The sequence below is a fragment of the Echinops telfairi genome, unplaced genomic scaffold (genome assembly GCF_000313985.2).
Source record: "Echinops telfairi isolate 266 unplaced genomic scaffold, ASM31398v2 ScPeMD7_7400;HRSCAF=8409, whole genome shotgun sequence".
Classification (NCBI taxonomy): domain Eukaryota; kingdom Metazoa; phylum Chordata; class Mammalia; order Afrosoricida; family Tenrecidae; genus Echinops; species Echinops telfairi.
In genome coordinates, this window is record NW_022111300.1 from 19,870,585 (window position 1) to 19,897,756 (window position 27,172).

The 27,172-nt window shown below is 35.4% G+C and overlaps 1 protein-coding gene across 1 annotated transcript in view; it reads right to left on the minus strand.

Moving 5' to 3' along the window:
* The window catches only part of CCDC178 (coiled-coil domain containing 178), a 470,395-nt gene that overhangs the window by 378,609 nt on the left and 64,614 nt on the right, over nt 1-27,172 (minus strand). Inside the window, exons 6-10 of the mRNA XM_045296033.1 lie at nt 25,521-25,741; nt 17,038-17,180; nt 12,689-12,842; nt 967-1,062; nt 668-804 (exon numbers count right to left, since the gene is read on the minus strand). Of these exons, the coding sequence (XP_045151968.1) occupies nt 668-804; nt 967-1,062; nt 12,689-12,842; nt 17,038-17,180; nt 25,521-25,741 (751 nt within the window). The remainder of the gene's footprint in view (nt 1-667; nt 805-966; nt 1,063-12,688; nt 12,843-17,037; nt 17,181-25,520; nt 25,742-27,172) is intronic.

Sequence of the window (27,172 nt, forward strand, 5' to 3'; positions counted from 1 at the left end):
GCAATGAATGTACAAATGTGCTTTACACAATTGATGTATGTATGTATTTTGATAAGAGTTGTATGAGCCCCTAATAAAACGATTTTTTTAAAAGTAGATAGGCAGGGTAAGCAATCCCAAGGAGACAGCAAAGGGACCAATGATTCTGCTGGGGTGTGTGTGGGGGAATGGGAGAGGAGTAGGGGGAGGAGGGGGAGCAGAGAGCAAATAATGACGTTTTTTCAGAACGATGATGGCAACAAATGTACAAATGTGCTTGACACAATGGATGGATGGATGGATGGATGGTGATAAGAGTTGTACGAGCCCCCCAAAAAATGATTTTTAAAATAACAAAATAAAACGATAATGAAAAAGTGGAAAGCCCTTGACACCATGAATTGACTCAGAGGCTGCAACACTGGGTTCAAAGATAAGAGCAATTGTGACGATGACAGAGGACCGGGAATTGCTTCGCTCTGTTGTACACAGGGTTGCTATGGGTCGAGAAAGGCTGGTGGCATCTAACAACCACCAAGGAATCCAGAATTATCAAAGTGTGAGATTTAAAATAGAGCCAACATTCAACCTAATTAGGACCATATCATCACAGGCTTCCAAAGATGTTTATTACATTTACCATATTAAGTACTCCATATAAGATTAAAAGTTCCATTTGCAGAATTACCTTTCATTGATAAGATCTGCTAAGATTTCAGTTTCCTTCTCCTTTTTCTTATTTTCATCTGACACTTGAGTAAATGATTTTGAAAGATCAGAAAAGTCTTTTGAAACATTAGAAAGCTCAGTGTCCCATGTATTTTTCTTTAAAGACAAAAAAGGAAAAAAAAGAATCATTTATACACATTTGCTTGTCTTTTTGTTTGTTTTACAAAAAGCGATGAAAAGAGACAATAATTTTTGTTACAAAAGTTGATATTTTAGAGTAAAGAATAGTTCTCTACTGGGAAAGCAGAAAAAACTTACTGCGGCATAAAAAGTATTGAGTACTTCTTTGTACTCTTTTTCATAATGTTTTTTCTTCAAGGAAAGTCGGTCATAAAGTCTTCTTAAGTCCTCCAACTAAGAACAACAATTACACACAAAATCAGGGAGCTGTGTTGCTTTCTAGTTCTCTCTTTAATAAGGGGTGAAATAAATTACTCTGTTTTACTTTATACAGTTAGTATAACACAATAAATACTTATTGAAATAATCAGTTTCAATAGTACTATCGGCCCTTTCCATTATAAAAATAAATACAAATTTCTGGATTAAAAAATACCAAGTGAAGTGTTCAAATAATAGAATATAATTTAGTTATAGAAGAATTGAAAAACAGAAACTTCTAAATCATAATCCACCATTATCATCGATTAAAGTACAAAATAATATGAATGGAGCAACATTCTTTAAAATAGCCATATGAAAATTTCAAATCGATGTTCCATAATATTTTCACTTATTGTAGAATAAACTTTTCAAATTACTGGGATTTTAAAAGTTTGTCAGCAATCATTGAAGGTGCAACTATTGTTCTCTCCCAAGCTGAAACACAGAAGAGTGAGGAACATCAAAGACACACAGGTACAACTGCAGTCGTGATCTAAGGATAAGGGTCCATGTGAACCTCAGCCTCCATGACCTGAGAACAGAACTAGAGGGTGAAGAACTTCTACTCTTAGACGGACCACAGTCGAAGGCCCTGAGCGGGAGAAACGGTAGAACAAAACTCACAATTATAAAAGGGGGGCGGGGGGGCGGCAGGCATACTGTGAGTGTGAGAAGAAACAGATGATTATTATCTCCAAGCCATGGATGAGGAAGTCATTGGACTTTGGTTCAACATTCATGGATTGAGGATGCCCAATTAATGGCAACTCAAGATTACTATGTATGTATTATTTACATATGTTCTTTGCCTTTTTATCTAATGTTTATTCCAGTTCTATCTTTATGAAAAAAAACATTACTGAAAGTTTTGCCCTAATTACAAACTTCATTGTTTGTGTAATGAACTGTCACCTAAACCATTAATTTGTACAAATCAAAAATTCATATATTTTGGTATAAAGAAATGGGGTCTTAGACATGTATACTTTTCCTAGACAGTGTTTTAAAATCTTTACCATTGGCTAGATTAATGGCAATAGTAATAGAATGATGATATGCCCAATGGGGATAATTTAAAATGTCCTTCTACAAAATAATGTTTTTAAAGTGAACCAGAGACATATATAAGCCATAGCTACATGAATGGACTTAGAGCTCACACTTAATAATAGCCCAAATCTAAGAACAATTAGTTCATATGACATGGCCCTGCTCAATGTCAAACCCCATGAAGTGATAACTGAAGATATAGGTGCTATAACAAAGTGTGATGAAGAAAGTGAATGGTGCCCAGCTATTGAAAGGAACAGTATCTGGGATGTTCAGAGCTTGGCTTCAAACAAGCTGCCATATAAGTATCAGTTAAATCCACATGAAAGAAACAAACCAGCCCACGTGATCCAAGAATTGTAAATAACAACAACAAGCCCAGAGGAAGGACTGGTATTAGAGTGTAAATTCTGAACACCCAGTTTTCAGAAGACTATGAGTAACAGGGAAAATCCAAAACCCATTTTCAGGGTTTCCATGCAGAGTAAGTCCCACGTGAACCCCCCTTCTGACCATGGAAACAGAGGCTTTGTTACCAGACATGGGACTTTGTAGGACAGATTACTGCAGTTTTAGGTCAAAGAGTGACACCTTGTCACTTGATCTCCCTCTTGATCCAATATATAATTGTTCCAGTTTTTAATATTTGCTGCTTTGTTTTCAATTGAGGTTTTTCTGTTTCATTCTGTCATTGTTAGGTCATTTGTTTATATTTTGTTTTGATGTTGTGTGTTTTTCTGTAAATGAAACCCAGGTTAGGTAAACCTATAGAGAAAACAATAGGTAGACAACAACTGTTTTGAAGGCACATGGCAAAGGATTAGCAACAACTAACAACAATGAGTTCAAGGAAGAAAAAATATCCTGGAATTATTAGTGGTGAAGGTTGTACTCTGATGCAGGTGATTGAACTAGTGAAACATATATATATATATATGAATTGTATGCCAGTCTAAGCTGTTAAACTATTTTCTAAAACAAGTGTATGGACTTAGAGATTATGTCAAGACACAATAGCTTCATATCTTGATATTGTTATTTAATAAAGTATTCTGTGATTTTGTAGGATTAAAAAAAATAAAGGAAACAATGAGGGTTAGAACCAGGATACAAAGGTCAATACCACTCTCTCACCCAGGATAGCAAAATGAAGACACTATATCTACAAAGCTATATGTCTTCGAAAGCTAATAAAAATGTTAAAAGTTTCGAATCTAAAAATTAAAAGAAAATTAATAATAATAAAAAGAGAAGGCCCACTGGTCAGATAGAGGTTGAGAGAATGACAAGACTATAACTTTCAGTCATGCATCAGGCTTGGAATTGTCCTCACCTTATAACTCAATTTTTATCCCAACAATAGACAGGCCTCTAATGTGAGTAATAAGAGTAGGGAAATCTGCACTCTTTAGAATAATCAACCAATTGAGATTTTAAAAGGCAGCATCACTGACTTATGGTAAGATGATGACCTAGACAGATTCATTATCTGTGTCATCTACAACCAAAATCATTGAGTGCAAGCAGGAAAAGAATGTTGGAAACTGATTGTGGCTGCAATTGTACAATACTGCTTGATGTGATTGAAATATGGAATATGATTTTCTAAAGGAAGAAAAAAACAGGTAAGAAAGAAAGAGCATAGCATGAATTTTTGAAGGTTCTTTGGCAATATCATTGTACAACCATTTGAACATCATCTTCAGCAAAATTTTCCTTTTTTATATTAATCATATTTCTCAATAATTACATTCATTTGGGTCACCGTTCTTTGGAATGGGTCACAAATAAGGATCTTTTTTGCAGCAGGTTTACCAGCTGGAAATTTCTAAATTTCTTGGCACACACAAGTGAGTACTTCCACTGCTACATCCATTTGTTGGTTGAGTATTCCATTTCCATGAGTATTCCATCCATTCCTTGTTTGCACCAATGCCTTCAGGGCAGGTTGGACCTCTTCCTTTAAAGCCATGAATTCTCTCACATTCTACCTCCTGAAATGACTGAATATCAACCAAGTGGTTCTGTGAATTTTTCCCATCTTCTTTGGCTACTTACTGCATCATGCGATATTTTCCCAAGAGAATCCTTCAATAGTGAAAGTTAGAACTGGAAATTTTTTCTGTGGTCACTTCATTTTGAGAAATGAAAACTACATTGTACCCTTCGGGTTTTCTAACTCCAGGTCTTTCATATTTCATTTTAATAATTTACTTTGCTTCCATTTTTGTCTCATAGACGATTCTGGTCAGCTCTTTTATTGTATCATTTTCTTCCAGTCAATTTAGTTTCTGTGTTCAAAGCAAATTTAAGTGTAACTTCTGACATTCATTTTGGCTTTTTTATTTCTTTGTGTCTTTTTAATGACCTTTTGCTTTCTTCATGTTATGATGTTTTCAGTGTCATTCCATAACACCTCTTGTCTTGGTGATCAGTGCATTAAATCTATTCTTGAGATAATTTCCATATTCATGTGTAATATATTCAAAGCCCTGATTTGGCTTTTGTGGATTTGTCTTAATTTTCCAACTACTGTTCCTTGCCCTCTTTAATTTTAATCACCAGTAATTATTAATGCATTTGATTCCATATTTCATCTTTTCAGACTGCAGAAGTTGTTAGAATTCTTCAATTTATTCATCTTCGACTTTAGTGGTTGGTGCATCAATTTGAAAAATAATTGTATTAGCTGGTCTTTCCCACAAATCAAAACAAAAATTAAACCCATTGTCATGAAGTTGATTCTGACTCTAAGAAATCTATTATTAATTTTCTGAGATAGTAACTCTTTATAGGAATAGTCTCATGTGTCTACTGTAATGCAGCTGGTGGGAATGAACTGCCACCCTGGAGATTAGCAAGCCAATCCCTAACGCACAGTGTCACCAGGGCTCCCTTAAGGATATGGATATTATCCTGCTATGGAAAGCATGATGCCTAGATGTGCTCTTTAAAACAAAATAATCCCTTAAGGTCACCTTGTACTGAAACAAAAGATTGACATAAAATAAAGAACATTAAAACCATGTAGATAAGATCACATGGTCAAACATTTCTCTAAGGCAAACATGAGCAAGTAATAAAATTAGAGTATCAAAAACACTGTATAGGGTTGCTCTGAGTTGAAATTGACTCTATGACAGTGGGCTTTGCTTTTAGGGTTGGTAGAAACTATTTGTTTTTGCTGTATATGCTATGACTGAATAAATCATTAAATAAATTGAAGTTGGACCAAAAATGGTACAACCAGGATGAAATAAATGAGATTGATGCCATATTGTGAAAATTGTAACCAATCTAACTGAAAACTGTGTGCAGAGGTTATTTTAAAAGAACCCAATTTGCTGTGTAAGCTTAAGTACAAAAACCCATTTTAAAAAAAAAAAACTTATCATAATAATTTTAAAAGGTTTAAACTTATACTTTATAAGGAAGTAGATAAGTAAATCATTGATTTCCGCAAAATGCTTTTAAGTACTATCAAAGAGGTAAACACTTAAGCACAACTTGAGCTCAAAACTATCAGAAGAAATTGAAGACAGTTTGATCATAATCTTCCATCTCCTTTGTTGAAGTCTAAACAAGATTTAACCAGACAATGATGAGGTTGAAAGAATGAGAAGTAGTGAATTCATCTTAATAATTAAAGGACACAGTGTTTAAGAAGAATTGGGGGTCTTCAAGTAGTTCCATTTGATTAGCGAGCTAGAGGTAAAAGCATACCAAGATAAGAAAAGGTGAATCAGAGACAGACTTATCTTGGATCTATTGAAGATCAATTTCTCTCATCATATTCTGGGACTTCTGCCTAGTGCTTTTTAGTTTAGTGTTTTTTAATTCAGTATTTTCAGCTTTGTCTATTTCTGAATCCTTTCTCCATCCAGTTGTGAGTCACTTCCATTTTCACTTGGTGCATATTATGTACATTGCATGAATGAAGATAAAATCAAGCCATGTTGAGAGAAACAAAGTTTTGAGAATTTACTGTGACGTGAATCTTACTAAGGATTAAAGGGCACATATATCAAAACATAAGTCAAAATAAAATAATAACCCCAGTAGGAATTTGAATAAATTAAGAAAGTTCTGTGGAAAATGATGAACTGGCAATGAATATAAGGAAAATATGTATTATATGAATCCTATAGCCAATATACTAGAAGTTATTTAAAAATTAGGCTTAAAATGATGAAACAAAGAATAATGTGAGAAAATGATCATAAGGTTCTTAAACTTTTCAGGAAGAAGACAAAGATACCTATTAATATCCAAACCTAGTAAATGAAATACACATTCAATTTTTACAGAAATTAATTAGTACACTATTAAATAGTCTAAACATTCTCATGTAACCACAAGGTTTCAAATTATATAAACGGAAAAAAAGAATTGAAATGGAAAAAATAAATGGAGAAATTGTCATATTAGGATATTTTAACAGATTCCCTAAAATTATTGATACGTCAGTCAGAAAATATATCAGAAATATAAAAAAAATACACTCAATGTACCTATTTAGAATTATTTTTCAATAACAGAAAAACCCTTTTATTCAAAAGGGCTATGTATGCAATTTCCTATATGTTAGGACAGATGAATTCTTAACAGATCTTAAGCAATTTTTACTATACAAGGCTACATTTATGACTAAACCAATTATATTAAAATCAGTTTTAAAACTATCACTTAGAAATTTTATGAAAATCAAACCAAACCAAGCCCACTGCCACTGAGTCTACTGTGACCATACTGACTCAGTTTCTGAAACCTTCCATCCTTAAAGGAGCAGGCAGCCTTCTCCTTCCCCCAAGGAGTAAACGGGAGATTTAAACTGCTGACCTTGAAGTTCACAGCCTAATGTTACAAAGAGAATTGGTATTCTATTTCTAAAAACCATGTTATTCTACTTAATATCCCACTGTTCTGCAAACGTGGCAGTGCTACAATGAAATGATGAGTATTTTGGAAACTGGTAAATTCGATGTCAAATACTGTACAGAATAATGGAACATTGCAGTCTATAAAAGGTAGTCTGGATATTTTTGTACTTGGTTTGATGTGATTTTTTTTGCATACACTGCTTAAATTATGTATGTTAGGACATTTTTTTAAATTCAGTTTTGTATTTTGGGGCAAGATTGAAAATGTTTTATATCTGTTAGTTAATTAAAACTCCAATTAATTGGTAGTGATTTTATATTGAGAATTTCAGTAGACAAATTACAGATGTACTGACTGTACCAAAGACACAATATGTCTGCTTTTTACCTGTCTAGTACCACCCAAACTGAATCTCAACAACAACAATAATAATAATGCAAGGAAATTGGTTAGGGTCCAATTGTGAAAGAATACTTAGGAAAATGAACCAATGGATCATGTTTATAGTTAGGAAGAGCTATCAGGTAGAAAGATTTTATTTCTCAGCCATATCATTCATAAGTAAATAAAATTTTTTAAATTGGCAAGAACTGAAGTAGATAATGTTAAAATTTATATAGAAGGACAAGAACAAGTATAGCCTATAATCCCTGGAAAACATAGCATGATCAAAGTTTAATAATGTAAACATGGAGTACTGAGGTAAAGATAGTCAAGTACAACAAACAAAATGGGGAAAGATAAAAGAGATTCACATAAATCTGAAAACACCCTGTGTGACAGATATGATATAAAATATTAACACACAAAGAAAAGCTACACATCAAAAATTTTATTATAATAGTTTATTTTCTGCCTAGGAGGAAATGCAATTGGAGATTCAAATTACACTATACCCATATATTAATTTCATATTGACTATTCAGTTAAATATAAAAATAAAATTTGAAAACATATAGGATAAAACAATGGGAGAATTTTAAAAAATGATTTTATGACTTTGCACTAAAAAAGCCTTAAACCAATTCAGAAAAGCACAAAGCTCAATAACCACAACAAAATTGTAACTTTTACTACCTTATAACTGAAATGTTTTCATAAAATTTAATATAAGGAAAATATTTTTAACAAATGTAATTTATGAAGGCTTAGTATTCATTCTCCAAAAACTAAACCAAACTCACTGCCATTGAGCCAATTCCAACTCATAGTGAACCTATAGGTGTGGTAGTTACATAATCTGGTGCCCATTTGAGAGGATTATGAGTGCAGGAGTGGAGTTTGGCCTGCCAATCAAGAGCTAGCCAATGAAGCCTTGGTGTGGGGATGACCTTCTCCTGAGAATTCTGGGAACTCCTGTATTCCTCCTTGGAGGCAGGAAACACTTTCCTCTCTCTGCTCACTCTCTGGAAGACATTGCAGTTGACAGGACACATGGAACTACGCTAGTGCCAGGAGCTGGAGAAGCCACGTGGACCTACCCTGATGCAACCAGACCTAAGAAGCCTGAGAAGCCACTTACAGACCCCTGCCAGCACTGAGATGCTTACAATGCCACTGGATCCAAAGACTTTTGACCCACTGGCCTGTGATTGTCCTCCATTTGGTGTCATTGCCTATGTTTCATGAATCTGAAGAGGACTTTATAGATTGGTATCCGACATATGAGATAATATTGGACTTATCAGCTTGGACTGACCTCGGTTGGGATGCTTTCTTAATGTATTACCCTTTATATAAAACTCTCTCTTATACACGAGTTTCTATGGATATTTTTCTCTAGTCTACCCAGACTAACACAATAGAACAGAGTACAACTGCCCAAACGAGTTTTCTATTCTGTAAATCTTTACAGAAGGAGAAAGCCTCATCCTTCTCCCGCAGAGCACTTGGTTGTTTTGGACAGCTGATCTAGTGGCTACCATTCCAACATGTCACCACTACACCACATTCTTACAAACCAATTACAAAGATAGGCCACCATCCAATATATGGAAGGAGGAAAAACAGAAAATACAAACTGTTCCCACAAAAATAATTAAAATAAGCTTTAAAGCCCATGGGTGTCTAGCTGTTCTAACTCATAGAAACCCTACACAGGTTTCCAATGCAGTAACTGTGTGGGGACAGACAGGCTCATCTTTCTCTTGTGCTGAGTGACCGGTGAGTGTGAACTGCTGATGTGTCATTAGCAGCTCAAAGCCTAATCCACAGCACTATCAGGGGTCCATAAAATATGCCCAATCCTATTAATAATTGTGCATTAAAAATTATAATTGTGGGTTAAAAATTATAATGAAATACAAAAATTTGAAGAATCTAATAATCTACAGTGGGGAAAGGACATCTTTTTAATGTTATTAGGTGTCATGAAGTGGTTCTGGTTGTGGCACTGGCTACCCCTGTGCACAACAGAAGGAAAGGCTGCCAAGGCCTGTGCCATCCTGTCGTGTCGGAGCCCATTGCAGTCACTGTGTCAATCCAACTCCGTACAAGTCTTCCTCTTTTTCACGGTCCTACTTACCAAGCATGACACTTTTTCCAGAGTCTGGTCTCTCCTTACAACATTTATAAAGTCTCACCATCCTCACTTCTAAGGAACATTCTGGTTGTGCCACTTCAAGGACAGATTTTTGTCTTTGATGGTTTTGTTTGTTTCTTTGTTTTTTTTTCAGTCCATGGTACTTTCAATATTCTTTGCCAGTACCATAATTCAAATGCATTGATTCTTTGTTAGTCTTCCACATTCGATGTCCAACTTTCACATGTATATGAAGTGATTGAAAATACCATAGGTTTGGCCAGGCAAACCTTAGTTCTCAAAGTGACATCGTTGTTCAACACATTAAAGAGGGGTTGTGTAGCGGATTTGCCCAATGAAATGCATTATTTGATTTCTTGCTGATTCCGCGAGCATTGGTTGTAAATCCAAGCAAGATGAAATTCTTGACAACTTCAATCATTTGCTTTATTTATCATGTTACCTATTGGTTAACTCTGAGGAGTTGGGTTTTGTTTTTTTGGTTTCTACATTGAGTTGTCATCCATAATGAAGGTTGCAAACCTTGATCTTCATCAGCAAATTCTTCAAGTTCTTCTCACTTTCAGCAAAGCTATCTGCATAACAGATTGCTAATAAGACTTCCTCCAACCTTAATGATACAATTCTTCCTCAGATAGTCTAGTTTCTTGGATTATTTGCTCAGCGTACAGTTTGAATAACTATGGTGAAAGGATACAACCCAATGCGCCCCTTTCTTGATTTTAAACCAGGCAATATTCCCTTGTTCTTTTTGAAGGAATGCCTCTTAATAAAGGCACAGATTCCACAGGAGCACAATTAAGTATTCTGGAATTTCCATTCTTCTAGAGGCTACCCATAATTTGTTATGAGACACACAGTCAAAGGCCTTTTCATAGTCAGTAAAACTCAAGGAAACATCTTTCTGGTATTCTGTACTTTCAGCCAAACAATCATCTGTTGCCAGCAGTGATATCCTAGTTCCAAGTGTTCCTCAGAACCCAGGCTGAATTTCTGGCAGGTCCTTGCCAATGTACTGCTGCAATCATTATTGAATAATCTTCAGCAAAATGTTACTTGTGTGTGATATTAATGATGCTGTTCAACATTCTGTGGGGGTTCTCCTTTCTTTCGAATAGGTACAACTCAATATCTCTTCTGGTCAGTTAGCCAAGTAGTTGCCTTCCAAATTTCTTGACATAGAGTAATGGTTGCTTACAGTGCTTCAGTAGCTTTTGAAACATTTCCATTGGTATGCCATCAATTCCTGGAGCCTGTTTTTGGCTAATGCCTTCAGTGCAGCTTGGACTTCTTCCATTGATACCACTGGTTCTTGCTCAGATGCCACCTCTTGAAATGGGTGAATAGCAATTCATTCTTTTTGTACAGTGATGTTGCATTCCCTCCCTCTTCTTTCGATGCTTCCTACATCATTCAATATTTTGACCATAAAATCTTTCAACATTTCAATTTTAAACTTGACTTTTGTCCTTTTTGTTTAAGATATGCTAAACATGTACTTCCTTTTTTGTTTCCAGGCCTTTGCACACTTTATTATCATACTTGACTTTGTCTTCTTAAGCTTCCCCTTGAAGTTTTCTATTGAGCTCATTCATCATTTCTTCATATGCTTTAGTTACTCTATGATCAAAAGCAAATTTCAGAGTCTCTTCGAACATCCACTTTGATCTTTTCTTTTTATGACCTTTGGCTTCATGAATAATGTTCTTGATATCATTCCATAATTTATCCAGTTTTATGTCATTAATATTCAACGATTCAAATCTATTCTTGAGATGTTCTAAATCCAGGTGGATAGACTCAAGTCCATATCTTGGCTCTGGTAGACTTATTTTAATTTTTCTCAACTTCAACTTCAACTTATACATGATGAATTGAATTGATAGTCAGTTCCACAGTCAGCTCCTGGCCTGGCTGTCGCTGCTGATATTGAGCTTTTCTATCATCTCTTCCCACCAATGTAGAGTCAATATTATTTCTGTGTATTCCATCTGGAGAAAACGTGTGTAGTAACTATTTATGTTGTTAAATTCTGGGTAGGAAATGACAATTGGAAAAAATGTGCACATTATTTCTTTGCTACTTTATTAATAGAGATCAGTCCTTGGAGAGGGACATCGTTCTTGGTAAAGTAAGGGGTTCGATAAAAAGAGAGAGATCCTGAACTAAATGAACTGATCACAGTGGCTGCAGCAATTAGTTCAAGTACAACAATTGGGATGTTCCATGACCGGGCAGTGTTCTGCTATACTTTAGAGCAGACTCTGACATTTGGCAAACAAAATTATTCCCTTTTAGGATTTTATTATTTTGATTTACTATGATTTTTTTACTAGTTATTGAGAGGTGACAGATAAGTTAATCAGGGAAGATGAAATAAAAAAGGAAAGTAAGAGTGGTTCTCCAAATGAAAAGCAATCAACCAACCAATGCTGGTTTAAAAGAAGAAAGGATCAATGAGCCAGGGAATGGAGACAGCTTCTAGAAGTGAGAATGCCCAGCCCCAGCCCTTATCTGAGAGCTGGCAAGAAAACAAGGACCTCAGATAGATAACAGTATGCAATGGACTCCTGCCAGTAGTTTGAATGGGTCTCAAAGTCAATTTAGTCCGCATACTTCTAGAGACACAGGTCTGCTGGTAACTTGATTTTAATTTTCTGAGACCCACAACAACATACGCAATAAGAAGAGTACAGCCACAGCAAGCCCTGACCTCTGATCAAAAGAATCTTTGAAACAATAAACTGGAGACCTGTTGGCATAGTGGCTATGAGTTAGACTGCTAACTGCGGACCTTGTGAAACCACCAGCTGATTCAAGTGGAAAGGTAAGCCTCCCTACACTCACAAAGAATTAGAGTCTGGAAACTCACAGGAATAGTCTGTCTTGTCCTATAGAGTTGCTATGAGTTGGCATCAAATGGATGGCAGTGAGTTTGAGTTTTTTGAGTTTAAGCTACTAAGTTTATGGATATGTGTTATAGTAACAATAAAAAAGTCATGAAACAACAAAAAATTGGCTAACTGCTATTCAATTATTTACAAACAGAAAGACTTCACATTTGGAGTCATAACTAAAATCAATATATTTAAATGTTTTAAATATGAAATATGAAAAAGTCACCTTTCTCGTTAAAAGAGCTAGCTCATTTTCTGAGGACTGTGCTTTCTTCAGTGCTTCTGTCACTTCCCCTTCCTTCTCCTCAATATCTATGTTAGCTTCATCTATCGACGTGAAGTACTGAAGACAGAGTTTGTTAAGTTTGTCCATCTCCTTCCTAAGAGAAAAACACATTTGATTTTATCCATGTGGGAAACTTGTGCAGTAAAAAAAAAAAAAAGTGAAGGGGAAATACACATGGATTCAGCTTCTGATGAATTCCATCTGTCCAAAAACTAAGGATGTCAATAGCGTGGCTCTCATCCAGAATGCATAGGAGAGTGGATTATTGCAGATACCAATAGGTTAAATTTAACACCTTATCATCTGGTCTTGACCCAACTTAAACTTGTTCTAGTTTTTAATATTTTCTGCTTTCTTTTCAATTGGGGGTTATTGCTGTTAGTTTTTGAAACTTGTTTTTCTGTATATGAAATCAGGATAGATAAATCTATAGAGACAGTAAATGGATTAATGGCTGCTTGTAGTTGTGGCAGAGAAAGTTGGAGGTGGCGGAGGGTGGAGGGTGGGGGGGGATGGGGAGCTAAAAACGATGAGGAAAAGAACAAAGAAAATTCATGAACAAGTTCTCAAAGTGATTGTAGTGATGTGATTGAACTATTGAATTGCATGATATGTGAATAATATACCAATATAACTGCTAAGAAAATAAAAATATATTTGTGTCTGATCTAACCGTATGAATTAATGCACTTCATTTATTCCCAAAACTTCTCCCATCCCAGAGTAGCTTCCCAGTTCCTACAGAGCACCAGGAATCCTTGGTTGGCACAAACAATTAAGTGACAGACTACTAGCCACTCGTGGTTCAAACCCACTTAGAGGTGCCTTAGAAGACAGACCTTGTCAAGTGCATCCTGAAGGTCTTACTCTTGAAAACCCTACGATGTTGTACTACTCTGCATACATGGGTTTGCCACGTGTTGGAATCAACTGAGTAACAACTAGTAACAACCATTCAGAGACTGGCTGAACTAGGATTTATGGTTCCAAAGGAAAGGTTTTGTGAAAATACATGTCTAATAAACAGAATTAGCACCTTTGAGAAAGGCACAAAAAATGCAAAAAAAGAAGAGAAGAAATGAGAAAAGAAGGTAGAGATCATTATAATATTAATTTAGTATTGGGGATAAAATGTGGGAACTTACTGCATAGTAAAATAATGAGAAGTGATTGACAAAGAATTCATTGTATCTGTGTGATCCTCCACAAAATATCTGTGGATCACATAATTCATTTATCTTACTTAGGAGATAGACATTCCAGTATTAAAGTAGTTAAATGTAAAGAAATTATTTATTTGGTTTAATGTAGGAAAAAACATTGCGGAAAATATAACATGATCATTTTTGTAAAATGTCATAACATAATTCAAACAATCCCAACAAAATTTTAGATCTTATCAACAAAGGGAAAAGTCAAATAGACTAGGTTACTTATTTGCAACTCACATAGGACACTCTAGTCCATATTTTGAGTCAAATTTATAGAAATGAATTTCTATAGAAGAAGAATAAAACAGCACGAGACAAATGAACAAAGGATATAAGTAAGTAATTAACAAGAAAATAAATGTAAAGTACTACAAATATGTGGCATGCTTATCAAATTGATTGTTTCCTATGCACCAACTCTGATCAGAATTCAAGGCAAATAAAAATGAAATACACAACTTGACCACAAAGATGAGAATTAAGGCAATAATTGCTAGGCAGAAACAAAAACGATTGACCAAAAAGGGTGACATAATCTAGTCCAGATTAGTATCGCAATTCAGTGATGGCGTGGAGACAGCATAGGTGTTGGGGCCACACTGCAGCAGAAGAAATGACGGCAGATGTTGATGTTCTGAATATAGTGTTTGCACCACCTAGAGACTCCTGGAATTTATACACACACACAAATTTACATAAATCATATATGAGAGGGGACCCAAAAAAGTGGGGAAAAAATTTCAAGCTATGACTAATATTTTTTTTACAAAATAAACGTATCACCTTCAAAGTACTCGCCATTACACTTTACGTTTATAAAATCTGCGATTCCATTCTTGGAAACATTTTTCAAACTCATCTTTGGATGGCTGACGGCACTTCCCTCATTTTTTCATTCACCTCTTCTATATCTTCAAAACACTGTCCTTTTATGTCCCTCATCATTCACAGAAACAAAAAGAAGTCACAAGGAGCAAGGTCAGGTAAGTAAAGTGCATGAGGCAAGAGAGGTATGCAGTTTTTTTGGCCACAAACTGGTGCACTGAGATGGCTGAGTAAGCAAGTGCATTGTCGTGGTGGCAAAACAAGTCCCCCACCTACCATACATCAGACCTTTTTCATCACACGCTGTTACAAAGTCTTTTCATAATGTCTAAATAGAAAGCTTGATTAACAGTCTGACCTGGTGAAACAAATTCCAAGTGCATTAAAAGTTAACAATTTTGTCCAGTCAGAAAATTGATGGATGCTAAGATCGAGGTTTGTCATCAATCAACATTTCACCTTTTTTGAAACAAGAAAACCACTTGTACACTTGAGTCTTTCCCATAGCACTGTCCTTGTAACCTGTGTTAAGCATCACAAGAGTTTCTGTGGCATTTTTCCCAAGTAGGAAACAAAATTTCACAGCCATACACTGTTATCTTAAATTGGCCATCACAGAAAATGAGGTTCAAGCAAAACTGCTTTTACAAAAAAATTCACTGTGACCAGAGAGAACATTCACAGGCAACACAACTGGGTGTAAGAACTCAGAGCCAGATGCTTCTTGCCTAGAGGGGAAAATGTGCAATTCCGGGTTTTGGGGGTACCCCTCATACATGAGTTTGTATACGCGGGGCTGCTCCCCCCAAACCTGGAAAAAGTTCTGCTGAGCAGAACTTTCGTAATACGCATTTTTCTCACTAGGCAAGTGTCCAGCAACTCACTCTGAAACAGTGCATCAAGTGGCGTCATCAGAGAAATTTCTCTCTGGTTACGGTGGATTTTTTTTGTAAAAACAGTTTCACGTGAACCTTGTTTTTGTGATGGCTGATTTAAGATAACAACATACAGCTGTGAAATTTTGTCTCCTGATCAGGAAAAATGCCACTGAAACTGTTGTGATGTTGAACACAGCTAACAAGGACAGCTCTATGGGAGAAGTTCAAGTCTACAGGTGGTTCTGGCTTCAAAAACAGTGAAATGTCAGTTGATGATAATCCAACTTCTGGACATCTGTCAACTTCCTGGGCTGACAAAAATGTAGACCAAATTCAAACACTTGTGTTCAAAGACCGATGGGAGACCTTTGAATAGATGGAGAAGTTATCTGGATTATCCTGGAGCTTGGTTCAGCGAATTTCAATGGAAGATTTGGGAATGAGAAGGGTCGCTGTGAAATTTGTGCTTCAGGTTCTGACTGACTAGCAACAATAGTGTCGAGTGGAAGCAGGACATGCTTTGAAAGAACAGCTATAAAGTTACCCAGACATTTTTCCAAGGCTATTATTGGTGACAAGACATGGTATTATTCTTACAACCCCAAAAGCAAACATCAATCGAGCCAGTGGAAGACGCCATCAACACCTTCCCCAAAAAGCTCCTCAAGTGAAATCAAAGATCAAGACAATATTCATTTGCTTTTTTGATGTGAGGGGTATAGTACATTTAGAGTTTGTTCCACCAGATCAGACTGTTAATTTCGTTTTCTATTTAAAGGTTCTGAAAAGATTGCATAACTGTGTAACAAAAAAAGTCCTGATTTGTGCCAGACAGGAAACTGGTTTTGCCACCACTACAATGCACCTGCTCACACAGCCATCTCGTGTGCCTGATTTTGGCAAAAACACCATGCTTCTCTTGCCCCACACACTGTACTCACCTGGCTTTGAGTCATGCAACTTCTTTTTGCTTCCACAAATGAAGAGGGACATGAAAGGACAGTGATTTGAAGATGTAAAAGAAGTGAATGGAAAAACAAAGGAGGTGCTTCAGCCACCCAAACAGATGAGTCTGAAAAATGTTTTCAATAGTTGAATCATAGATTTTACCAATGTATTAAGTGTAATGGAGAGTACTTTGAAAAAAAATAAATACATGATGTTTTAAAAAATAATAAATTCTGGGTTTTTTGGTGTTATCTCCTCATATATGTGTGTGTGTGTGTGTGTGTGTGTGTGTGTATGCCATGATAGAGATATGGGCAGTTTCATTTTTATCTGATATTTTTGCATGGGAAGGTAATTTTAATGAATATTTTGTTTTGAAAAGGAGAATTCTTAAATTCTCTAAGTACCATTTGTGAATTATTCTTACTTATACATTTCCAAGTTTATTTCATTATGTCTAATATCTTTATCCATTTCTGTTTTAATCTGTTCGCCCTTCACTTTGGCACTTTCACAGTGTTCTTTAGTATCTTCAAGTTCTCCATGAACATGTTTATACCGTTCCATTGCCTAGAAAAGAAAAAGATTTTCTTGTTGATACACTGAAGAAAATCAGACAAGTGAAAAGTCAAAGAAAGAACTTAAGATTATGATAGCATCTTAGTTATTTGGTGCTGATGCCCAAAGTTGGTGATTAGAAGAAGCAGAAAGATATTTTCTCAGCGTTTAGGAAGGAGAAGTCCAAATTCAAGGCGCCAGCTCTAGGAGAAGGCTCTCTCTGTGTTGAACGTCGGGAAAGTCCTTGTTTCCCTGGAGCAGGGCAGTCTTCGGGTGGCATTGTCATCTCTCTTCTCCTATGCGTGCTTCCTTGCCTGTGTGCCTCGGCTGCTCTTTTATAGTTCAAAAGTGATGAGGTTGAGACATACCCAATACTGACAAAGAAAAGGTTATTCCCAAATGGGATTAAATCCAAAGGTATAGGGGGTTAAGATTTACAAAACCTATTTTGAGAGGACATAATTCAATCCACAATAGATGGTTTTGATTTAGATGAAATATTCTTTGCACACATTTCCATCTTTTGTTTAGCTTATTGCTTGTCATAGTGGAGTTTCACATTTTAGAAGCTAGGATGGTGAGACTTCCTCTCATATACCTGGAACATATTAACTGGTTCCTACAGATGGACATCATGTATGGTAGTTAAATAATTTGTTGTCAATTTGAGACTTAAGAGTGAAGGGGTGGAGTTTAGCCTTTCAGACAGGTTGCAGCTTGATGACCTCATTTGGAAGCTCTAAGGAGATAAACAGCTCACTGGAGGTGGGGCACATGGAGCTTCTTCAGAGCCCTGGAGCTGGAGGAGCCACGTGGAGACCCCTGCCAGTGCTGAGATGCTTCCACTGCCACTGGACCCACAGACTTTCGACCCACTGGCCTACATTTGGCCTCATTGTATGTGTTGTGTGAGTCTGAAGAGGAATTTATAGATTGGTATTGGACAAATGGCCTAATATAGGACTTATGGACTTCATCTGGACTTGGCTGGGATGTTTTCTCAATATTTGAGTGCTGTTGTATATAAAGCTCTTTCTTATACACATATAAATGTCTCAGTCTCTGGATTTGTTTCTCTAGTCAACCGAGACTAACACATCATGATTGGCAAAGTAGAAGGTAAATAAAAACTTGAAGAAAGAAAAAGAGGAAAACCTTCAACATGATGGATAGACACAGTGGCTACCATAATGAGCTCCAACTTCTCAATTGGGTGAATAGTGTAGGACTGGCCAGTATTTTGTACTTCTGTATATACCTCACTATGAACTGAATCCAATTCAACAGCATCTAAAAACAATCCTCACAGTAATCTTTGATCAGTTTAAACATTATTAGAGTTATTTTAAAAATGAAATCTCTTCAATATTCAAGCTAGCATATTCAAAATAAAATTATTTTTTCCTTCACCACTGCCTGTTAAATTTTGTAGTTTTTATTGTTCAAATAATAATGTATTGTAGAAAATTTAAAAGCTAGAAGAAGAAAAGAAATTGAAATCATCTCAATTCCCTCCTCAAAGAGTAACCATTATCATCTTCATGTAATGGTTCAAAATAATTAAAAGTTGCATTTTTATTAAATAATGAATATCATAATTAATTCTTCCCCTCTCTTTCTCTTTTCTATCTATCTAGCCAGCTAACTATATCCACTCATCCATTCATCTATCCATCTCTCCAGGACATTACCTTCCCTAATATAAAACATTATAATTCAACTCCTCTGAAATTTTTAGATTACACGCAACTCACTATGAACAACATGATGATGAACACCCAACATAAGTATGACTTTGATAGGGAACAATAAATGTTATACAGAAAAGCCCATTCTTTACAACTTTTTTTCAATTACATTCCTAAAGATTAAGAACATATTTGAATATATCCTTAATATATATTTGAATATACTATTTCTTGGTATCTTCTCCTAGCTCATTAGGTATGTCATTAGTGCTCAATGCAGCAAATGTTTGCTTGAAATTCAGGTGGGATAGATTCCAAGTCCTATTTTGGCTGTCATGGACTTTTTAAAATTTTCTTCAGCTTCCATCTGAACTTTCATATGAACAATTGATGGTCTGCTGTAGAGTCAGCCCCTGGACTGCTTGTAGCTACTAATACTGCGCTTCTCCACTGTCTCTTCCGACAGAAGTAGTCCATTTGCTTTCTGTGAGTGCCATCTACAGAAGTCCATGGTTATAATCACCCCTTGTGTTATGAAAACAAAAAGTATTTGCTATGAAAAAGTCATTGGTCTTGGAAAATTCTATCATGCTATCTCCAGCTTTGTTTCTATAACCAAGACCATATTTTCCAACTACTGTTCCTTCTTTTCCAACTTTTGCATTGCAATCACCAAGATTTATCAATGCATGTTTGATCGATTTCACACTGAAGATGTTGACAGAATACTTCAGTTTCTTTATCAATAGCTTTGGAGGTTGGTGTGTAAACGTGTACAATGGTTACTTGATTGGATTTCTTTAAGGCAGATAGGGATGATCCTTTCACAGACAGAACTAAACTTCAAGATAGATCTTCTGTCCTTTGTGAAATTAAGGCAAAGCCATTCCTCTCGATTGTGTCATGCATGGCATATTAAACCATGTGATTTTCAGATTCAAAATGTCCAATATCAGTCCATTTCAGCTCACTAATGCTCAGGATATCAAATGCTATGCATTCACTTTCATACTCTGTATATTTAAAGTTCTGACTCGTAGTATATTTTTGCAGTGGTTTCTTCTCATTTTGAGTTGTCCCCCATCAGCCCAGGAAGGCTTTACTCCCAAAGGTTTTACTCCATTGACGTTAATTTACTTTGAGAAAGTAACTCCTCCTCTGTCACGTTTCTAGTGCCCTCCGACCTCAGGGCCCATCGTCTGGCACAATCTCTGACAATGTTCTGCTTCCATTCATTAGGCCTATACTATCTGACAGGGACATTGGTGGTATAGCGGTTATGGTTTAGGTTGTGATCCTCAAGGTTGGCAGTTCGAAATGAACAGGAACTTCATGAAAGGAAGACTGAGGTTTCTACTCCCATAAACAGTTACAGCCTCAGAAACCCAAAGGGGTCACTGTGAATCAGTACTGAGTTGATGGCAGTGAGTTTTTGGTTCTGGTTTTGGTTAGTATCTGCCAATGGTTCAAAGCTATGCATAAGGTTTTCAGTGGCTATTTGTTCTGGAAGTTGGTAGCCAATTCCTTCTTTGTAGTCTAGTCTTAGTCTTGAGGTTCCACTGAAACATGTTCACTTTGGATTACCATGCTGGCATTTGAAATACCTGCTACCTAACTTCCTACATTACAGCAATACACAAGCCACCACAGTATGACAACTGATTGACAAGTGGTGGTTCAATCTATATACTGAGCAAATAATCTGATAAACTGGTGACTACAGAATTTGAGGAAGGTTTTTTAGCAACCTACAATATGCAGATAATACAGTATGCTTGCTGAATGTGAGGAGGATGTGAAGCACTTAGGGATGAACGTCAACAATTGCAGCCTTCAGTACAGATTACAACTCAATATAAAGAAAGCTAAAGTCCTCAAAACTGAACCAATAGGTAAGATCATGATAAACAGAGGAAAGACTGAAGTTGTGAAGGATTTTCTGAAGAATGGAGCCATTGCACTCTGTTCTCTACGGCCTCTGGGAGTCAGAATTGGCTAACTGGCCATGGGCTGTTTTTGTTTTGTTGTGTTTGTATTGCTTGTTTTCTTTTCACAATGATGTTGAACATATTGTCACATATCTTCTATAAAGGAATATCTCTTCAAACATTTGACCCATATTGTAATTGGGTTATTTATGGTTTTGTCCTTAAGTTGTATAAATTCTCTACGGAGTCTGAATAATAGGCCTTTATCAGATATACAAACTGAAATATTTTCTCTCATCCTGTAAGTCATCTTTTCATATTCTACTGTTCCATAATATACACAAGTTTTTCATTTTAATGATGCCTATTTATCTATTTTCCCTTGTTGCTTGTGCTTTTGCTGTCATATTTGAAAATCCCTTGCTAATTCTAAAGTTCTAAAGATCTTCCCAATGCAGTTTTACAAATTTTATTATTTTTGTTCTTATAATAGATGTATTTGAGTTTATTTTCTTAAATGACGTAAAAAAAGTGAACATTGTCATTTTGCGTGATTGTAACTATCGTTTCATTAGTGACATTTTTTGAAGAGACAACATCGTCTTCATTAAATTGTTTTAGAATGTTTGCCAACTATCCATTGACCAGAGATGCACGGCTTTATTTCTGGATTCTTGATTCAATTCTGTATGTCTATCTTTCTATCCATACCATAATGTTTTTATTTTTCACTTTTTAAATAGTTGTGAAATTGTGTGGTGTGCAAACTCTATCCATTTTCAAGATGACTTCTTAAAATTCCATATAAATTTTAGATAGGTTTTTCCAATTCTGCAAAAAGGGCCATTGAAATTTCAACAGTGAATGAATGAAATCTGTAGATTGTTTTTTGCAGTATCGTCATCTTAAAAATGTTAATATTTAATTGACATGAGATGTCACCATTTATTAGATGTTCTTTAATTTACTTGGAAAATATTTTGTAGTTTTCCATGTACACACTTAAATCTTTTTGTTTAAATTATTATTTAACCTTCTGATGCTATTGCACATTTAAATACTTCCACATTATTATCCACTTAGAGTGAATGAAAACAGACTAAATTTTAACCCATGCATCCTGAAAATTGCTGAATTGATTAATTTTAATAGCTTGTCTTTGTGAAGTGTCTAGATATTAGATTACAACCTTTGCAAACAGAGATATTTTATCAAAAAAAATTTTTTTTCATGGTCAAGTCAATAGTAACCCATTGAGGGTTTCAGAGACTATAACTGTTTACAGGAGTTGAAAGTTCGGTCTTTTCCATGGTGGTGGTTTCAAACTGCCAACCATGCTGATCACAGCTAAACACATAACCACTATGCCACCAAGGTTCCTATATACTTTAACTTCATCCTTTCTAATTTAGATGCCTTTTATTTCTTGGTTTTGCTTAATTATTCTATCTAGAATTCTCAGTACAACATAGAAAGTAAGTGGGAAACGTAGGCATGGGTACAGAGATACCTTGATATGGCTCTCCCATCCATAATCTTTGTAACTCTCACAAGCAACTTTCCTTCCTGATAAGTCTTGGTAAAAGAAGGTGGGGGGGAAATGTTGCCAGGTTATATAATTCAGCTGTGGGTGCTTACTAAGTTTTAATTCTGATTGTCATCTTTCTGGGGATAAAATTAACCCTCTCAGGAGCAGGAAGAGAGAGGAAGCGGCTCACTACCATCATGGTAACAGATCCAGGAGCAAAGCACTCTTTGGAATCCAAGATTTCTGCACACTAAACCTCCTTGATCCAGGTAACAACCATGACACAGAGAAGCAACATAGTAACAGCAGCAACAGAATGAAAAGTCAGAGCACCAAAACCAACTGAAGGATCAAAAGAGAAGGCTATTTCATGGAGTGGTGTGCCTCCAAGCACTTAAAAGGGGGAAACTAGATTTGCTGACCCCACGGAGCTAGAGTGCAGCACTTTTGAGCTGGGACTTCTGGTGAAGTAATGAGTCCTTTGGGCACTTTTTTGCAGCTCTAAAAGAATTGTGTAACATTGCTTGAGCAAAACAGAGGCCAGAACAATAGTCCTATGGCCAGAGAGAGGCGTACCTGATAACAGGACAGAGTGAGGCTGTCTTGACTATCATGTATCCCCACAGGTCTCACACAACCTTGCAACCTGTTAACTTCACAATAACCCCCATACGTGTGAGTATCCTCTTTGGTTTCTGTAGTGACAATGCAATGAACTTTGGAACTCAGCTGAGAAGTAGCAAGACAATTTGTGGCAAATGATTGATAAAGAAGGTTGGAAGGTGGGGACATGTCTGAGTCCAGGCTCTTAAGAATCATCCTTGGGCTGATACTGAGTTTGGTTTTCCTTCCCTCTTGTGAACTCAGAGGAAGTGAGATGGAGTTCCCACCCCATGTTTGCAGCATCCTTCCCCTTTTCATGACCTATGGAGGGTTATTTTCAATCAGTTATCATTCTGTATATTAGCTGTAGGCTTATTCATAGATGTGCTTTAGTATGTTTGAGATATTCCACTCCTGGTTTGTTGAGTGTTTCCACCAATAAAGGGTGCTGCATTGAATAAATTTTAAGAAAATAATGTTTTTATATTTATTATTAAAATATATTCAATAATCATACACAAATTCAATTTCTACATGTACAATTCAGTAGCACTGTTTACATACACCCTTATTTCATGAGTTATTCCCTAATTACATAAACTCACTGACCATTACATTTCTTATCTAATCTTTTGAGTTGCTATTGTCAGTTTAATTTTCTGTATATGGCTCTTAAAAAGAATCAAGTGCTCAAGGCATGTTGCTCTTATTAGTTAAGCCAAACTAATATTTGGTTTTGCTATTTTGAAAAGTTTAAAGATTATCTCAGGGCAATAGTTGCAGAGGTTCAACCAGCCCCTATGACTCAGAAAATTTGGATTCCATGAGATTTGAAATTCTGCTCTGTATTTTCCCCCATTTGACCAGAGCAGTGGTAGCTGAGCATTATCCAGCACTTCTGGTCAAGAACTGGAAAAGGAGAAAGTTGTTCATGAGGGAAGCACATTCAGTTTCCTTCCCCTCTCCCTAACTACCCTTCTTCCTCTGTGGCAGATAGAAACCAGCTGTTGTACGTTGGGTGGTTGCTTGCAAGCTTTTGAAAGGCAGGCACTAGGCGATAAACTAAGAAATAAAACAGAACACTGAAAAGCATTAGACCAATTACCTGCTCTGTCTCATGAAACTCTTAGCCCAAACTTCCAGACCAAAAGTCTTTACTTCACAATGTGTTTGCTGGTACATAAGCAGACTCAGCAGCTGCTAGCACTGTTGCTGTAGGTAGTTAATAGATCACATCACGTTTACCAATTTAATGTTTTAAAGGTTTACAACTTATTAACAGCAATTACATGAAGAAACAAAGGAAACCTATCTTAATCAGTGTGATTTCTTTCATTACTGTAAACCAACTCAGTATTCCAAAGCAAAATCCTTGCCTTCTTTTGCACTGATATGATCATGTGTGTCATTTTACTTTTCTTCCTATTACTATGCGTTACAGGATTCATTTTCATAAGTTGGATCTCTATAACATTATTGTGATAAATATCACTTGGTCATAATGTATTTAGTCATTCCCAATGTTCTGTAAGATCATGTTGCTAATACTTTATTGGGAATGTTTGGAACTATATTCATTCATAAGTGATATTGGTCTATAGGTTTCTTGTGATGTGTTTTTCTTGCATTTGTATCAGGATAATTCTGACCTCATAAATGGATTTACGAATACTTTCCTCCTTTTTCATTTTTTTGGAAGTGTTTGTAAAGGATTGGCACGGCTTTGTATTTAAATGAGTGAAGCAATTTGGTCCTGCACTTTCTCTATAGGTGTCTTCCTTCTCTGGTGCTGCCATAACAAAGTTCCACAAGTAAAATGCTTTAACAAACAGAAATTTACTTTCTAGTGGCTTAGGAGAAGACAGCATCCGTGTCTATTTTCAGTTCTGCCCTGGCCTCCTTGGTGATCTTCAGGTGGCAAGGAGCCTGTCTTCCTTATCTCTGCTGCCTCCCTGTGTGTAATCAGCTCTTACATTCATCTCAAAGGGGATTGATTTGAAAGTTACCCTACACTGAAATGTCTTCTTAACAAAGAAAATCCATTCTCAAATTATAAGACAGCCACATGCACAAAGGTTGGGGTTTATAGCATATATTTGGGGGTGGAAGGACACAACACATGTTCAATACTAATTAAATCAACTGTTACACATTTGTCCAAATTTTCTGCTTCTTCTTGAGTCAGTGTCAGTGATGTGTATAGTTTCAAAATTTCTCCTGGTCTGATATCAAGGGCTCAATAGAAAGTAAATGTCTAGAAAATAATAATGGCAACATGAGTACAAATATGCTTGATACAATTGATGTATGGATTGTTTTTTGTTTGGTTTTTTTTCAATCTTTATTTATTTATCTATTTATTTATTTTAAAATCATTTTATTGGGGCTCTTACAGCTCTTATCACAATCCATACATCAGGATTATGATAAGATCTATAAGAGCCCCCAGTAAAATGGTCTTAAAAAAATTCTCCTGGAAATAAAATGCATTTCAGTTCTTAACAAAAAAATGGATTATTTAAAGCTACATTCAATTCTTATGGGAGAATTTTTTTTATAGTTCAAACATTTTGTGAAATATATATCCATTCTCTTATTCATTTACCTCACGTTTTTTAAAATAAAGATCTCTCAGAGTTTCAAGTTCCTGGTTCCGCTTTAGGTCCAATAGAGGGTCATGCGTAATCATGTATTCTATGTCTACTTCAATCTTTGTATTAGCTTCTTCTAGCTTTTTCTTCTGTTCCTCTAAAACTTGTAGTTGCTGACCTTTATTTTTGATGTGCCATTGTAATTCTATAATATCTCTTAAATGCATCTCATGTTCTAGAAAGAGAATAAATATTAAGACCAAAAAGTATCAGATTTGCAAGCATAAATATCATGAAGAAAATACTTGCTAATAACTATATGAAGTATTTTATTTACAGAAATTATGAGTTATTAAAATTAGAGGTAATTGTGAATTATAAGATGTACTGATTTTTTCATTGTCATGTAAATATTGCAATATATTTTGTAGACGTTCACCAATATTTTGGCATAGTTCCAGTTTACTTAAATTGATGTGACATAAGCGGGCTATGTATACCCATTGTGTTTGAGTGCATTCTGAACTATGGAGACCCTATTTATTACAGAAGATAATTAAAGCACCGAGTTTTCATGCCTGCAATCATTACAGTAGTAGATCGCCAAGCTTTTCTTGTTTGGTTCCACTAAATGGGGTTGAAACAACCACCCAAAGTTGGGTTCATAGGTGAGGAGAAAGCATTTGCACCACCAGGGGACCTTGGACTATGGAGATTCACTCTATGTAACTGCTCTGAGTGAAAAAAAGAATTGCAAACACCAAGGCTTTCCACAGGCACTTAACAAGTAAAAAGATGATATAAGAGTTACAACTACCAAAGTGGAAAGCAGAAATTGTTATTTTCTAATGAAATAATTTTATATCAAAACAAGTAAAATAGTAAAAATATTACAATTTGTATATAAAATATACAAATACAAATAATTATTTCAATATAAATGAGGAATATGTTGAAAACAGAATAATTTCATTAACAAAAATAAAAAATAAGACATTAAAGAAATGTACATATCTAGAAATAGTCCCAATATGAACATGTAAAGCCTATTGGAAGAAAATGCAAAGTACTATCAAGCAAAGCAAAGCAGATTGCATAAGTATATAAAATATGTCCTTCTATATGAACATATTTGAAATTTTAAGTATGAATAATTCTCTTAATTTATTAACTAGTTTAATTAAATCACAATGAGTGAACCCATATAACTTTAGAAAAATAAACGTATTTTCTAAGTTACTACTGTTAAACCAACATTACATTCTAGAAATAAAATCAAATAAAATGAAATTTTAAACCAACAATATTTTCTAATGTATCTACCTTATGAATTTTATGAATTTATATTTCCAACTGAGGTCTATAATATTCCATTTTCTTGGTACTGTTTTTTCTGATTTAGGTTTATAGATTATGGGAGTTTCATGTATTAATTGGAGAGCTTCTTTTTATTATACTTTTTCTCTGAAATGTGTTCATTTTTAAAATTTAACATAAAGCCTTATTGCCCTAATATATATTTCAACACTGACCACTTGGGTGACCTTTCTTACTTACTGAATCAATATATTTCCTTTTTAAAATATATTAATAGTTTACTTCACAATTTATTCTTCATAGAATTTAAAGAAGAAATATATTGATTTACTAACAGAAATGTTTATCC